This window comes from Chiloscyllium plagiosum, unplaced genomic scaffold (genome assembly GCF_037043375.1).
Source record: "Chiloscyllium plagiosum isolate Xiang-an unplaced genomic scaffold, Cpla_swu_hap1 HiC_scaffold_26, whole genome shotgun sequence".
In the NCBI taxonomy this organism is placed as follows: Eukaryota; Metazoa; Chordata; class Chondrichthyes; order Orectolobiformes; family Hemiscylliidae; genus Chiloscyllium; species Chiloscyllium plagiosum.
The window spans coordinates 13,008,164-13,025,954 of record NW_028270164.1 but is presented as its reverse complement, the minus strand read 5'-3'; the positions used below and the strand labels follow the sequence as shown (position 1 = coordinate 13,025,954).

Below are 17,791 nucleotides of genomic sequence, written 5' to 3'. Positions count from 1 at the left end.
ACTGACTGTGTGGAGTTTGCACGTTCTCCCCGTGTCTGCGTGGGTTTCCTCCGGGTGCTCCGGTTTCCTCCCACAGTCCAAAGATGTGCAGGTCAGGTGAATTGGCCATGCTAAATTGCCCGTAGTGTTAGGTAAGGGGTAAATGTAGGGGTATGGGTGGGTTGCGCTTCGGTGGGGCGGTGTGGACTTGTTGGGCCAAAGGGCCTGTTTCCACACTGTAAGTAATCTAATCTAATCTTAGGTACAGGAGGAGGCCTTTCAGCCCATTGCGCCTGCTCCACCTTTCAATTTGAACATAAAATATAGAATATCACACCATGCCTGCGCAGACTATGATACCATTCTGAACTAATCCTATCTACCTATATATGGTCCATAATCCTCTGCTCCCTGTTTGTTCATGTGTCTGCCTAAATGCATCTTAAACTTGGCTAACCTATTTACTTCTACTAGTCTGACAGTGCATTATTACGACTGATCATCACCTCAACATTATCATGTCACAGTATTCTCTGTCACCTTGATCAATCAATTTCAGTCTTAAACAGACCCAAAACTGAGTCTCCATTTCTCCATTGCCTCTGTAGTCACCCCCCACCACCACAGCTCAATGTTAAATAACCTCCCCTCTTATCCTGAGATTAGGCCCTGTGGTCTTACACTCAATAGCAGGAGAAATATATTATCTGCATCCAAGCCTGTCACACCCTGTCATAAGTTTCAATAAGGCCACCTCTTAACTTTCAAAATTCCTAGGAATGTCGACCCAGCTTCCTCAAATCTCTCCTTGCATCATAATTCCCCTATCCCAGGAATTAATCTGATAAGCTCCTGTTGCACTCTCTGTGAAGCAAGTACATCCTTTCTGGAAAGGAAACCAAACTGTGCACAATCCGGTATGCTGTATACAATTTGCTTAACTTCAGGCTATTGATAAATACATTCCATGGGAATGAAATCACCACAGTTTGCTCCCTCTGTACTTGGTTCAATGTCATTAATATTAATAGCTACAAATAGTCAGAGTATTGAACAGGAAATGTTAATTTTCTAGGAAAAGTAAACAAATCATTAACATATTTAGTAGGCTCTCTGATATGATCAACTAGGAGAAAGTGAGGACTGCAGATGCTGGAGATCAGAGCCGAAAAATTATTGCTGGAAAAGCGCAGCAGGTCAGGCAGCATCCAAGGAGCAGGAGAATCGACGTTTCGGGCATAAGCCTGAAGAAGGGCTTCTGCCCGAAACGTCAATTCTCCTGCTCCTTGGATGCCGCCTGACCTGCTGCGCTTTTCCAGCAACACATTTTTCATCTCTGATATGATGCATGACAGGCATAATTAATAAGAGATATAACGACAGTCAGACATCATGTGTTGAACCCTGTGTGTTATGTTCTGCTTGTACTGCATGCAAAACAATACTTTTCACTTTACCTCGGTACATGTGACAATAATAAGTCAAGTCAAATGATATCAGATCATTGTTAGATAGCATGTAATTAAATGCTTGCATTCAGGCTAAGGCTAATGGATTATAAATACAAAAGCAGTGAGTCTCTAAAGCAGTGATTCTCAGAAAATGATAAAGTTGGAATTCGTCCAAATGTTGGGAGCTCAGCATGGTTCATAGACTGCCTAGTATGCTGGATGATACACATAATCAAACAAATAATCAGGTCAGCCTAAATAATTCAACTCTACAAGTGAACTAAACTTCTGTTCTGCACTCTCTTAACCTACAACTTGAGGTATTCCAGATCAAAGGATAAATGAAATGAGATGCATTCATCCCATGGAATCAATGCATTTCATGAGAATGAATATCATAGAGAAAAACAAAATGTCACAACCTTTGCTCTTGCATCTCCCAGTTGAAATTGATATGAGAATCTGGGGTGTGTGGTCACTGTTTTAACAGTAAAATAACTCCCTTTATTCATTGTTTAGTCATTGGGCTGTATTTTCCTGACCTGGTGGAGCATTTGGACCAGGTTGTGACTGGAAAAGTGATACCGATAAAGCTCCTTAACATCTTCCTGCCTGTTAGGAGAATTTCTCTGACGCAGGATGGCTGGATACAGGCAGGCTGTCAGCTAGGCCAAGAGACATTTTGCAGAGGTGATCGCATTGTCCCCCTTCCTCCAATGTAACCGCCTTGGAGGTGAACTATTGAAGGCCATTGAAGCTGGAGGCAGTAGTGAAGGAGCCATAAGGATGGACTGTCTCAACTGCATACAGTACCAATTTAGGGCAGAGTATTCCCCACAATGTTGGCCAAACTAACTGTTGGAGAGCTTGGAGCAATGATAACAATTGTAGAAGTTAGTGTCAGGATGTTCAAAGGTTTGTACTTGCTTTAACAAAATGATGGCATCAATGAGCAGTCAGAGAGCGATGCTCTCTCAGAGAGCAGCAACAGTTTGAAGAAACCAACAAAGCTGATATGGCTAAATATTTCTGAAGAAATCAGTATTAAACAACACTTCTGGAAAGATAGAAATAGCTGTCAAAACCTGACCAGATGAAGAAAGCTGAGTGTAGTCGCATATTTACCTACATTCCACTGTACACATGAGGAGATAAATAACATCCCAGAAACAGTGACATATCAGGAAAGGGGAGGGGTGAGCTCAGGAATTCACAATAATCAGAGAATCAGGAATGAGTAAATTATTGGACCTGCAGGTGACAAGTGCCAAAGTCTTGAACAGACTTTAGTCTTGGGTTAATCCAGTTAAGTTTCTGGTGAATTCTTTCTGAATATATAATGGGTGGATTATTCAAAAATGACATTGTTATTGATTGTTTAGGAACAATGGTTGGACTATCTCTTTTTGGAGAGGATTGTGCCTGACATTAACATGGAGGAAGTTGCTTCACTTACCAGCATAAACCTGAATGTCCGGGGGTGGCTGTATACAGATATGCATGTTTCATTAACTGAGGAGTTATGGATGGAACTGAAAATGTGTGACAATGCATGTTCAGAGAAACTGGTTCCTTCTGAATTTGTGTGCTTGCAGGATTTATGCTCACCATGCACCAACGTGGAGTGCTGGACTTCAATGGTCCAGTTAGACAACTGAAGGCTCACACTTCACAAGTGAATAAAGGCAGCCAATGGTGGAAGGTGCAGCTGTGTAGACTCTGTGGCAGAGAGTAAATCTGTATAGCTGGCCATGGGCTTCTGAAACAATGGATGAAAAGGTTAATCATTGAGAAGCAGCAGATAATCTGTGATGTGTTGACAGGATTGCCAAACTCATTGTCCATAACTGTACACAGATTGGAGGAGTCCAGATCCTCGGATGCTGCCTGAATTGCTGTGCTCTTCCAGCACCACTGATCCAGAATCTGGTTTCCAGATCAAGCCTATCTGAAAACAAAAAATGTTGGAACTCACAACAGGTGAGGCAGCATCCTTGGAGGGAAAGCAAGCTAACATTTAGAGTCTAGTTGACTCTTCACTTCAGCTCTGATACGCTTTAATTGGATGGCAAAATATGCTTAAGGAATTGTATGATGTTACATGTTTTGTTACTTTAGGGACTTGTGTGTATTTTCCAAATGAATGAAGACTGTGACTAGCAAAGCACTCAGGGTCAAGCTCAGAACCTGGAGCATTTCAAAGGCAAACTTCCCCTTCGCAAATTAACTCAATTATTTATGAATGTGTCGTAGTGAAGGACCATCAACTGATAATAAGATTGTTGGTGAATCTGGCCCTTTTTGATCTTGGGCTACTTCTCTCAGAGTTAAGGGTAAAATTTACCAATGCTCATATCTCCAAAAGTCAGGAGAGAGTCAAATAGAATTTTTAAAAAGTCTGCAATCCTGCTATTTCTTATAAAACCACAGTGTCATTGAGTCATAGAGATGTACAGCATGGAAACAGACACTTCGGTCCAACACGTCCATGCCGACCAGATATCCTAAATTAATCTAGTCCCATTTGCCAGCACAGACCCCATATCCCTCTAAACCCTTCCTATTCATGTACCCATCCAGATGTCTTTAAAATGTTGTAATTGTACTAGCCTCTACCACTTCCTCTGGCAGCTAATTCCATACACACACCACCCTTTGCGCGAAAAAGTTGCCCCTTATTTCCCTTTAAATCTTTCTCCTGTCACCCTAAACGTATGATCTCTAGTTCAGGACTCCCACAAGTCAGGGAAAAGACCTTGTCTATTTATCCTATCCATGCACCTCATGATTTTAAAAGCCTCTATAATGTCACCCCTCAGCATTTGATGGTCCAAAGTAAACAGCCCTAGCCAATTCAACCTCTCCCTATAACTCAAACCCTCCAACCCTGGCAACATCCTTGTAAATCTTTTCTGATCACTTTTGGGTTTGAGATGATGGAGTATCTCACTCTGGAGAGACAGGTCAGTGATTAAAATTTTCTAATGAGGCTCCATTTCTATTTTTAGGATCAATTTGAATTTAATGAATTTAGGCTTTGTTTTCCTTGGTCTTCCAGCTGGAGCAGGGAAATACATTTCCAATGATGCTTATGAACTGGGAACAGCGGGAGTCCAATCTGCCAGTCTCCTCCTAAGCAAAGTTCATGCCATGAGTTACCTTCATCTCAGTTGATTAACATTCATATGATCAACAAAGATCCCATCCACCACCCAAAGTGTCCTCACCACCAGCTCCCATTTCACTTTGCCATGATCTATGTTGCCTTCCTCTCATGCTGGTCCAATGTCAGGTGAAAAATGGATTGTAAAATTCAAAGAAGGTCATTCCATTAAATTTTCTCAACCTTCACCAACCATCTCATTTTCTGATTCTCGCACACCCTCACAACCTCCAATTTCAGATAAAGTAATCTCTTTCAGCAGCAGTTCACTGAGCTCCAATGCAATTACATTCCTTATTTAAATCTGCAAAACCTGTAACCAATACCTGGTAAATTTTCATTGTAATTTTCTGCTCCATTGATCACTGATTTGACTTGATCATATTTGAGAGTAAAATCATTCAGTAGCTTTGAAGGCTGACTGCCTGTTGCCGAAAGAAATTATTGGTACTGACTTTCACGTTGATTCATCCTCGGCATTTTTGCTCTAATCTGGAGACCTACTCTGCTTTTATCTAATGGTAGTCATTCTAGTTCAGGTTGCTAGGAGGGTCATGGAGAGTTAAATATGCTGGTGAGATTCCAACAAGAGAAGCCATGGCTAAGCTGTGTAAGATACTGAGCATTTAAGTTTTGGATATTTATGCAGTACATGAATATTTGTTTCTTTTCCACAGAATCCGTGTCGATTCCTGTTCTCAAATTCACTTCACCACCAAATGTCTCATGTTCTGGGGGATCAGTGTCAATCTCCTGTGAATCTGTCTGGGGATCCCCTCCTATTTACTACAAATGGTATGAAAGCACCTCAGAGATATCTGACACCAATAAATTGGATCTACATTGTCAATCCTTCAAACAGCAAAATCATCAATATTACTGCACAGCCAGAAATCAGCAGGCAATAAAAGACAGTGAAATGGTTAAAGTATCAGTCATCAACAGATCAGTGAACAATTGCAATTATGTGGTAGAGATCAGCAGCATTGGTAAGTATTATTTTAAACAAACAGTTAAATTTTTTTAACACAAATCTAACCAAACTGGTCACTGGTTAAGTTCCTTCAGGAACTCTGCGAAGCTGCAACTGGCCAAATTCACTCTATTTGGTCTCTCAACAGTTCTGAACACAGCTACTGATTTGCATTTTCCTTGTAAAAATGAACAAAAAAAAATCCCTAAAACCTGTACAAAACCTATAAAACATGATGTATTCCCATGAAACTAATATGTAACTTGATTGGCTTGATAATTATTAAGGAGGAGAAAGCGAGGACTGAAGATGTTGGAGATTAGAGTCTATAAGTGTGGTGCTGGAAAAGCACAGCCAGTCAGGTAGCATCTGAGGAGCAGGAGAATCGACATTTCGAGCATAAGCTCTTCATCAGGAATTATCTCATTCATGATGAAGAGCTTATGCTCAAAACGTTGACTCTACTGCTCCTCGGATGCTACCTGATCTGCTGTGCTTTTCCAGCACCACACTTTTCAACTCTAGATCATTATTAACCTCACCTGAGGCATGATGGCTCTTAGGTCTGACCACCACCAGCTATCTCTCTCTCTCCAATGAGAGAACTCTTAATCCAGCAGGGCTATGGCGACTTTATCTTTTTACCATTAACCAATATGTCTATATTGCAGATTGGCTGAAGATCTGATGCTTAATGAATTACAACTAATATCTAGCCCCTTTAGTTCACCCTTCTTTTGTCAATTCTTGTTGGAGAGCAGCGATTTACCAAATTTCTTCACAAAAGCGTCCTATAATATATAACTAATCCAACTGGCCTATGTTGTACATCCACAACCCATGACGGTCTAGTGTATCCTTATGACTGCAAGAAACCTCCCTTTCCTTTGGCCTGACATTAATCCCAGCTGCTCCAGTATATGTTGTAAAGTCCTATGTATTCCTTAATGGCTTCAGGGATAATCAAAAGATTGTCTATACATTAGATGCTTCTTAAACTTCATATCATTTCCAATTGAAGTGCTTGAAATAGCAACCCTTATATAATTATTCATCAATTCCAATTTCAGAAACAATTATCCACACTTGGCTGTTTTATATCGTTCATTTAGATCAGAGACCCAAGCGGAAAGAGTCAATTTTGCAATTTTGTCACAGAAGACCTGGACATGGCCTGACTGGTCAAGGCCAGTCTATAGAAGGCAAAGCTTTTAACCCAATTGGAGATTGGCATATTTCCAATACTACACATCTAGCAAATGGAAAGTGTATGCTGAAATTAGATGATAGATGCCAGCAGAAAGATTAATTATTATATTTGTAGGTCTGAGAAGGAGGGGTGGGGTCCAATTCACTGAGCGATTTACATATTGCAATTTTACTTTGTATAGAAAACTGTTGAAATCTGCTGATCATTTCAAACTGTCCTTTGAAATTTCGATAGTCCTTTCTTGGATTTTCCAACATGTTCAATTGTCTCAAAGCCCTTTCAGTATTTCAGAGCTCACTTTCATAATAGAAGCATATATCTCATAGCTTTTTGTTTTTCATACTTTCCCTGAAACATTTTTAAAACACAGTTCATTTAGATATTTTCCAAACTAGTTAATCTCACAATTATTAAGGATTAAAGAATAAAAGTAGACAGACATCAGGATCCATGCTGAGATTTTTTTCAAAAATAAAAGCACATATTGCAAGTATTATTATATTTTTGTTCACCACAATTAATATCACTTTAACCCCTTTAAGTTTTTTTCATTCATTCACAAGATGCAGGTCTCATCAGCGGGGCCAATATTTATTGCCCATCCTCAAGAGTCAATCAAATTGCTGTGGGTCTGGAGTTTCATGTAGGGGGACAGCATCCTTCCCTAAAGGGCATTAGTGAACCAGATGGGTTTTAGCTGACAATTAGCAATAGGTTCATGGTCATCAATAAAAGCTTAATTTTAGATTTTTTTATTGAACCCAAATTCTACCATCTGCTGTGGTGGGCTTTGAATCCAGATCACCAGAACATTATCTGATTCTCTGGATTACCAGTCCAGTGATAACACTACTAGACCACCATCTCCCAAACTATTAATCTATTAATAGTTTTAACTTTAAATTATGTTAAAGCATTTATATCCTTTCAAAGATAATTCCCTCATGAAAGTAAATATTAATTGTCCATTCCTAATTGCTTTCAAATACAGTGGCATGCTCAGTCATTTCAGAGAGAGAAGGTAACAGTCAACCACAATGCTGTGGGTCTGGAGTCCCCTGTAGACCAGGCCATTTAAGGATGTCAGTTTTCCTTCCTTAAGGACATTAGTGAACCAGGTGGCTTTTTATAACAATTGATAATAATTTCATGGTCACTGTCACTGATGCGAGCTTTATAATCCAGATTTACAAACTGAAATTAAAATTTCATCAGCTGTCATGGTAATAATGCCAACCCATACTACTCGCCTAGATCTTTGGAATACTAGCCCAGTGGTATTGCAACTATGTAACCAACTTTCCATGGCGGTAAATGTTGGGTGATCTTGTGTGGTGGATGTAAAGGCAATGAATCATGGGTGGGGTTGTGGTTGGTACCACAAAGGCATAGGAGTTATAATCAGATATGAGGAGGAGAGTGGTATGGGTTGGCATGAAGGGTGTGAAGGGTGGGTAGAGGGCATTATTTTGACATTGGGTAGTTCAGTTGGTTAGTGCGGCCTAGGAAACCATGAAGGATCAAAGGGGTGACTGGAAACATGAGATGCCATCAATTGGCATGAACAAGTCATGTGTGGGTGATGGGGCGTGAGAGCTGGAGGACTATTTATTACAAGTGGACCCAAATCCTGGAGCACAGAGATGGGTCCATTACCCAGTCCTTCATGACACCCAGCAGCCCTTGTTCTTGGCAAAGCGCCCATTCCAGAGTCAGCAGGCCTGCATCCTGTTAGTACCTGTCCCACAGAAAGAACATCCAAATATCCGAGCTTCTTTCTCTAGAGTCATGAGTCCAAATAATCCTGCAATATTACAATTCTGCCTGAAACCAGTGACCAGCACTGAGGATTTCCAATGCTGTAAGAGAAGCTATTGGCCAGATTAAACACTAAACTGATTGTCCATCCACTGCGCTCCCCAGTCAGGCAGATCTGTCAGATTCCATGGTGCTGTTCAAAGAAGATTGTGGTTTTACAGTAAGTCTTCATCCCTCAATCCACGGCAAAAGAAAACTGACTGGTAATTTATATCATTGAGTTTTGTGAGATATTACTGTGTGCAAATTGACTTCTGACAATTCCCGTAAAACAATCACAGTGACACTTCACTTGTGAAGCAGTTTGCTTTTTCCTGGGATTGGAAAAGGCACTGTATAAATGTAAATCAGGTTGTCATTTTTGAAATAAATGACTCCCTCAAAACTCTCCTGAGACAACTATCTGAGTGGTGACTGTTCTGTAACATGGATTATAATTACTACTAGGACTTCATTGTGCCCATTGCCAGTGAGTAATATTTCCTGTTACTATTGTAAGGCCAGAAAACTGACTCAACAAGTGAGAACTGAGCACTTTACTAAGTATTTTCTAATCAACCTGTCATTATACCCCAAAATGTGACTTGAATCACTACTACTTGGATACTATGACTGCATATAATGGCCCTTGAGAATTGTTACTATTAACTGCTGGTTCTTTAATGTGTTCATGTGACTATTATTTTAATAGCACTATTCATTTAACAGAGAAAAGCCAGACAAATATGTATTAAATGCTTGATCACTAACATTGACAGCAATTATTCCTGGTCTACCATTTCCCTGTCTGTTCAATGTGAAGCTATCCTTCCATGACAGGATTGTGAATACTTATCTCCACAACTGTATATTTCCTGGTGGTAGCAAAGCCCAGTTCTTTGACTGAAACTTTCATTTAATTTATACAGGGCAATAAAAGGGGACACTCTAGATCATAGCCACCAACCTGAACCCTTTGACTGGCACAATAGTAACTCTCCACTCTCAGAGACAGGAAGTTATTAGAAATGTTTGAGAAAAATGAGTCATTGCCAGGTATTTGCATCTCCTCATGCAACCACACGGGGAAAATTTCACAGGAATTAAATCATCCAAATCCATTGTATCAGCCGTGCGTATAGCAGAGATTTCTTGTTTGAAACATGAAATCTTAAAGGGGTCTCGACAGGGCAGATGTGGAGGGATGTGTCTTCATGTGAAATAATCTAGAACTTGGTGTCATTAGAAAAATCAGGGGTGACTCACTTAAACCACAGATGAGGTGAATTTGTTTTCTCTCTGTGGGACATGAGAGGTTAAAACTCTCTTCCTAGGAAAATAATGGAAGCAGAGTCCTTTAACATTTTTGAGACAGGGTAGATTGATTCTTGCTAAGCAAAGGAACAAAACGTTACCAAGGGAAAGTGAAAATATAGATTTGAAGTTATAATGAGAGCAACCATGATCTTATTCAATTGGAGAGCAGGCTTAAGGAACTGAATATTTAGATTAGAGTGGTGCTGGAAAAGCACAGCAGTTCAGGTAGCATCCAAGGAGCAGTAAAATCGATGTTTTGGGCAAAAGCCCTTCATCAGGAATATAGGCAGAGTGCCTGAAGGGTGAAAAGATAAATGAGAGGAGGGTGGGGGTGGGGAGAAAGTAGCAAAGAGTACAATAGGTGATTGGGGGAGGGGATGAAGGTGATAGGTCAGGGAGGAGGGTGGAGTGGATAAGTGGAAAAGAAGATAGGCAGGTAAGACAAGTCATGGGGACAGTGCTGAGCTGGAAGTTTGGAGCTGGGGTGAGGTGGGGGAATGGGAAATGAGGAAACTGGTAAAGTCCACATTGATGCCCTGGGGTTGAAGTGTTCCAAGGCGGAAGATGAGGCGATCTTCCTACAGGCGTTGGGTGGTGAGGGAGTGGCGGTGAAGGAGGCCCAGGACCTCCATGTCCTGGGCTGAGCGGGAGGGGGAGTTGAAATGTTGGGCCACAGGGCAGTGTGGTTGATTGGTGCAGGTGTCCCAGAGATGTTCCCTAAAGTGCTCTGCTAGGAGTCGTCCAGTCTCCTCAATGTAGAGGAGATTGCATCGGGAGCAACGGATACAATGAATGATATTGATGGATGTGCAAGTAAAACTTTGATGGATGTGGAAGGCTCCTTTGGGGCCTTGGATGGAGGTGAGGGAGGAGGTGTGGGTGCAGGTCATCTCTCCATCTCCATTAATGACGACACCTTAAATTTACCTGGACCATCTCTGACACCTCCCTCCCCTTCCTGGACCTCTCCATCTCCATTAATGATGACTGACTTGACACCAACATTTTTTACAAACTCACCGACTCCCACAGCTACCTGGATTACACCTCTTCCCATCCTACCTCCTGCAAAAATGCCATCTCCTATTCCCAATTCCTCCGCCTCCACCGTATCTGCTCCCAGGAGGACCAGTTCCACCACAGAACACACTAGATGGCCTCCTTCTTTAGAGACCGCAATTTCCCATCCCATGTGGTTAAAGATGCCCTCCAATGCATCTCGTCCACATCCTGCACCTCCGCCCTCAGACCCCACCCCTCCAACCGTAACAAGGACTGAACCCCCCAGGTGCTCACCTTCCATCCTACAAACCTTTGCATAAACCAAATCATCCGCCGACATTTCCGCCATCTCCAAACGGACCCCACCACCCGGGATATAATTCCCTCTCCACCCCTTTCTGCCTTCCGCAAAGACCGTTCCCTTCGTGACTACCTGGTCAAGCCCACGCCCCCAACAACCCACCCTCCTGTCCTGGCACCTTCCCCTGCCACTGCAGGAATTGCAAAACCTGCACCCACACCTCCTCCCTCACCTCCATCTAAAGCCCTAAAGGAGCCTTCCACATCCAAAGTTTTACCTGCACATCCACTAATATCATTTATTGTATCCGTTGCTCCCAAAGTGGTCTCCTCTACATTGGGAAGACTGGACGCCTCCTAGCAGAGTGCTTTAGGGAACATCTCTGGGATGCCCACGTCAATCAACCACACCGCCCTGTGGCCCAACATTTCAACTCTCCCTCCCACTCTGCCGAGGACATGCAGGTCCTGGGCCTCCTTCACCACCGCTCCCTCACCACCCGACACCTGGAGGAAGATCGCCTCATCTTCCGCCTCGGAACACTTCAACCCCAGGGCATCAATGTGGACTTCACCAGTTTCCTCATTTCCCATTCCTCCACCTCACCCCAGCTCAGCACTGTCCCCATGACTTGTCTTACCTGCCTATCTTCCTTTCCACCTATCCACTCCACCCTCCTCCCTGACCTATCACCTTCATCCCCTCCCCCACTCACCTATTGTACTCTTTGCTACTTTCTCCCCACCCCCACCTTCCTCTCATTTATCTCTCCACCCTTCAGGCACTCTGCCTGTATTCCTGATGAAGGGCTTTTGCCTGAAATGTTGATTTTACTGCTCCTCGGATGCTGCCTGAACTGCTGTGCTTTTCCAGCACCACTCTAATCTAAACTTTAATTTCTAGCATCTGCAGTCATTGTTTTGACCTTAAGGAACTGAATGGCCTATTCCTGTTTCTTGTTCATATGTTCCTCAAGTAATCTGGTTCTGTTGAACAATAATGTTGTGTCAGTTGACTCCAGGTTAACATGAAGTGAATCTGAATGATATTCCATTGTTTCAACAGGACAGAAATATTCTTGTGAAGTTTCTTCAACAACTGCACCATCTACAAGTGCAAATAATGAGATCCGATCTCCAAAATCCAAACGGTACTACCTTCTCATTACTGATTTGTTTTGATTAGCACCTCTTCTTCTACCTGATACGTTAACACTGTTCTTTTTTTTGGCTAAATTAAGTAAAAATTATCTTTTATTAGAGAATGTATCTCATCAAATGGAAATGCTGACTGGATTTATAACATATTGTTGTGTCCTCAGGAAAGCAGTTTGCTGTTAGTGGGATTTAAGAATAAGAAGTAACAATCTTCATTTTGATAACTCTCAGATAGTGCTCTTTGCATTATGCATTGAGATTGCTAAAATACCAGCAACAGTTCTCCTTCAAGATCCTCCGCTCCACGCTTGCAGCAATGCGCCGGCACCTAACCTCTCTACAGTCTGCCCTGCCTCAGCTGAGGGCCACACTCTCTCAGAATTGCAAAGGACCCACTCTGTACTACATCCTCAGGAGAATCCATACTCTCAACAAACAGTATTTCAATTCCATCTCAAACATCAAAAACTGTAAGTACAACAAACTTTTATCCACCCACCTCCATAACCAGCGCTCCTCAAACATTCCAGAAGATTCCCCTGGCCTCGGAAACACCATTAGCCATGCGGCTGATGCAGCTACCACCCCCATGCTGATTGATGATGTCACTTCTGCCCCCATCATGGCCACTCCCACAGCCACTTCCGGCCCTCACATCATCGCCAATGCCACACGCTCAGTGACTTCTGCCACCCCTACTGCCGTGTCTGCCACCACTTCCGACCCCACCAGCGCCACTCACCTGCATTCTGCTGACACGCCCCCCACAGACCCCACTGTCACTATCCCCACCCCCCAGAACCCCGAGGGGAACACTACCCCGCTCATGCCTCCACCCCCATTCCCCCCACCAACACACCCACTCCAGGTACTGGTTCCGACCCAATTCCCAGCTCCACACCCACACCAGATCCCAGCTCCCAGCCCTGCCGAGTTTTCACCATCCCCCCAGACCTCCCCCTCACTGAGGACGAACGATCAGTCCTCAGCAAAGGACTCACCTTCATCCCCCTCCGTCCACGCATCAATGAATTTAATACACGCCGTGACATCGAACAATTCTTCCGCCGCCTCCACCTCCGAGCTTACTTTCACAATCAGGACTCCCGTCCACCTTCCGAGGACCCCTTCGCCCACCTCCAACACAGTGCATCCACCTGGACACCCCGCGCTGGCCTATTACCTGCCCTCGACCTCTTCATTTCCAACTGCCGCCGGGACATTAACCGCCTCAACCTGTCGACCCCCCTCCCCCACTCCAACCTCTCACCCTCACAACGCGCAGCCATCCAATCCCTCTGCTCTAATCCCAACCTCACCATTAAGCCAGCGGATAAAGGGGGCGCAGTGGTAGTCTGGCGCAGTGACCTCTACACCGCTGAAGCCAAATGCCAACTCGAGGACACCTCTTCCTACTGCCCCCTCGACCATGACCCCACCCTCCATCACCAAACCATCATCTCCCAGACCATACAGAACCTCATCACCTCAGGAGATCTCCCACCCACAGCTTCCAACCTCATAGTCCAGGAACCCCGCACTGCCCGGTTCTACTTCCTTCCCAAGATACACAAGCCTGACCACCCTGGCCGACCCATTGTCTCAGCATGCTCCTGCCCCACTGAACTCATCTCTACCTACCTCGACACTGTCCTATCCCCCCTAGTCCAGGAACTCCCCACATACGTTTGAGACACCACCCACGCCCTCCACCTCCTCCAAGACTTCTGTTTCCCCAGTCCCCAATGCCTCATCTTCACCAAGGATATCCAATCCCTCTACACCCCCATCCGCCATGACCAGGGCCTCCAAGCCCTCCGTTTTTTCATCTCCAGACGTCCCCAACAGGATCCTTCCACCGACACTCTCATTCGTTTGGCCGAACTGGTCCTCATCCTTAACAATTTCTCCTTTGAATCCTCCCACTTCCTCCAGACCAAAGGGGTAGCCATGGGCACACGTCCGGGTCCCAGCTATGCCGGTCTCTTTGTTGGCTACGTAGAACAGTTGATCTACCGTAATTACACCGGCACCACTCCCCACCTCTTCCTTCGCTACATTGATGACTGCATTGGCGCCAACTCGTGCTCCCGCGAGAAGGTTGAGCAATTCATCAACTTCACCAACACATTCCACCCTGACCTTAAATTTACCTGGACCATCTCTGACACCTCCCTCCCCTTCCTGGACCTCTCCATCTCCATTAGTGACGACCGACTTGACACTGACATTTTTTACAAACCCACCGACTCCCACAGCTACCTGGATTACACCTCTTCCCACCCTATCTCTTGCAAAAATGCCATCCCGTATTCCCAATTCCTCCGCCTCCGCCGTATCTGCTCCCAGGAGGACCAGTTCCACCATAGAACACACCAGATGGCCTCCTTCTTTAGAGACCGCAATTTCCCTTCCCACGTGGTTAAAGATGCCCTCCAACGCATCTCATCCACATCCCGCACCTCCGCCCTCAGACCCAACCCCTCCAACCGCAACAAGGACAGAACGCCCCTGGTGCTCACCTTCCACCCTACAAATCTCCGCATAAACCAAATCATCCGCCGACATTTCCGCCACCTCCAAAAAGACCCCACCATCAGGGATATATTTCCCTCCCCACCCCTTTCCGCCTTCCACAAAGACCGTTCCCTCCGTGACTACCTGGTCAGGTCCACGCCCCCCTACGACCCACCCTCCCATCCTGGCACTTTCCCCTGCCACCGCAGGAACTGTAAAACCTGTGCCCACACCTCCTCCCTCACCTCTATCCAAGGCCCTAAAGGAGCCTTCCACATCCTTGTGGCAAGGTGGTTAGCACTGCTGCCTCACAGCGCCTGAGACCTGGGTTCAATTCCTGCCTCAGGTGACTGACTGTGTGGAGTTTGCACATTCTCCCCGTGTCTGCGTGGGTTTCCTCTGGGTGCTCCGGTTTCCTCCCACAATCCAAAGATGTGCAGGTCAGGTGAATTGGCCATGGGAAATTGCCCATAGTGTTAGGTAATGGGTAAATGTAGGAGTGTGGGTGGGTTGCGCTTCGGCGGGTCGGTGTGGACTTGTTGGGCCGAAGGGCCTGTTTCCACACTGTAATGTAATGTAATCTAATCTAATCCATCAAAGTTTTACCTGCACATCCACTAATATCATTTATTGTATCCGTTGCTCCCGATGCGGTCTCCTCTACATTGGGGAGACTGGGCGCCTCCTAGCAGAGCGCTTTAGGAACATCTCCGAGACACCCGCACCAATCAACCAAACCACCCCGTGGCCCAACATTTCAACTCCCCCTCCCACTCTGCCGAGGACATGGAGGTCCTGGGCCTCCTTCACCGCCGCTCCCTAACCACCAGACGCCTGGAGGAAGAACGCCTCATCTTCCGCCTCGGAACACTTCAACCCCAGGGCATCAATATGGACTTCAACAGCTTCCTCATTTCCCCTTCCCCCACCTCATCCTAGTTTCAAACTTCCAGCCCGCACTGTCCCCTTGACCTGTCCGGACTTGACGGACCTGCCTAGCTCCTTTTCCACCTATCCACTCCACCCGCTCCTCCCTGACCTATCACCTTCATGTCCTCCCCCACTCACCTATTGTTCTCTATGCTACTTTCTCCCCACCCCCACCCTCCTCTAGCTTATCTCTCCACGCTTCAGGCTCTCTGCCTTTATTCCTGATGAAGGGCTTTTGCCCGAAACGTCGATTTTGCTGCTCGTCGGATGCTGCCTGAATTGCTGTGCTCTTCCAGCACCACTGATCCAGAATCTGGTTTCAATGCAGGCATTGTTTTTACCTCACCTCCAACCTACTCTTGTGGTGGTATTTGCTTGCCAAGTTGACCTTCGTTATCTGATCTGGAATGACATTGACATGGTAGTTGGTCGAAAGGAGGAATTGGGCAATGTTCTTACACAGCTTTGTTGTATTACCGATGACAGACGGCTTGCAGCATTGATCTAATTTCCACATTATTAGCCTGAGCTGTTGGCAATAAGCAGAAGGAATTGTAAATGTGATGTAAACAACAAATAACTGAGTCTTTCACATTACAATGGAGATAAGGTGAGAACGCTAAATAAATGTAAAAAAGAGTATTGGAAGCACAAGAGTTAAGTACACACCGACAGAGAAATAGACGCATTTATAGTTTGGTGTGGAATTCTTTACAATTCAATTCCACAGCTGAATATAAACAGACCTGCTCAGCCACAGTAGCCAACTGACCTTAGAGAAACAAAGATTACCAGAAGAATTCATTCAGATTTCTAGCACACACACACACTATTTATTTTTAGCAGGAAATTATTAAGGAAGCTTTCAAAAATGTTGGGCTGGATCCCGTTACTGCAGGTTGGCTGAAAGGAGTTATCCTGATTCATTTAAGATGGAGGCTTTTTGCTGACTTGTTACTTGCTCCCAACAGAATGACTTTCACTTCTACCTTCAAATGTAGGGGTGCCAAATGAATGTTCTTCAGATATGACTTTCACAGCATGTATCAGTCCCACACAACTCAACAAAAAATTACCACATGAAGTCCCCTGTTGCAGTTGAGTTTTCTAACTCCTTTTCTTATGTATTGCTGGAAGGGGAAACCACAAATATGTGTTCCATCCAGTACTGCTTCATGTCCAAAATGTGGGATAGAACTCATAGGAGCTGCTTTTTGCTGAAGTGGTAATTAATCTCCATTATCTTTGCAACTACATGTGATCATTGTTCAGGTTTTGCACTGTCTCTCTTCATTTGAAGTGTCTCTGTCTGAAGTTTCTTGATACCCACTAGTTGTTACATTTAGGACTGAACATAATCTACACAGGAATTTTCCAGAGAGAAAGTAAATTTTGTTCTTAGAATTTACATTCCCACATGTCTTTGGCTTATATGCCCACTCTTTTTATTTTTTGAACAAAGAAACTTGTCTGAACTAAAATTTCAATATGTCCATTTAAGTAATTTGGGGCGATGATCAGTTGCCATGAGACAGTACATGTGTTTTTTTAAAACAAAGCACCAATTCTTTAAATACCAACTGTTGCATATCCTCTAATCAAACCTTTGAATGCAAATTTCCAATCCACCAATGCCAACATCCTCCTCATAATTTCATAATTGCTCTGATATAAATACAGTACCCTAGTTTCAGATGAACTATATCTTATTTAAACTTAATGTAAAATTGGATCATAGTATGGTCACTATTCCCTAATTAGTTTTACAACAAGATTATTAACTAACATACTCAAAAACACACTTGACCTCATCCTCACCAATCTGCATGCTGCATGACAGTATCAATAAGAGTAACCACCGCACAGACCTGTGGAAATAAAGGACCACCTTCACACTGAAAATACCCTCCAGCACAAGCACCCGTGCTAAATGGGACAGACTTCAAGCAGATCTGGCAATTCAAAATCAAGTATCCATTTAGCACTGTTGACCA

General features: G+C 44.2%; 1 protein-coding gene across 1 annotated transcript in view; it reads left to right on the top strand.

Moving 5' to 3' along the window:
• The window catches only part of LOC122562923 (polymeric immunoglobulin receptor-like), a 73,061-nt gene that overhangs the window by 44,749 nt on the left and 10,521 nt on the right, over positions 1–17,791 (top strand). Inside the window, exons 5-6 of the mRNA XM_087973490.1 lie at positions 5,271–5,582; positions 12,259–12,343. Coding sequence (XP_087829616.1) covers positions 5,271–5,582; positions 12,259–12,343 — 397 coding nt within the window. The remainder of the gene's footprint in view (positions 1–5,270; positions 5,583–12,258; positions 12,344–17,791) is intronic.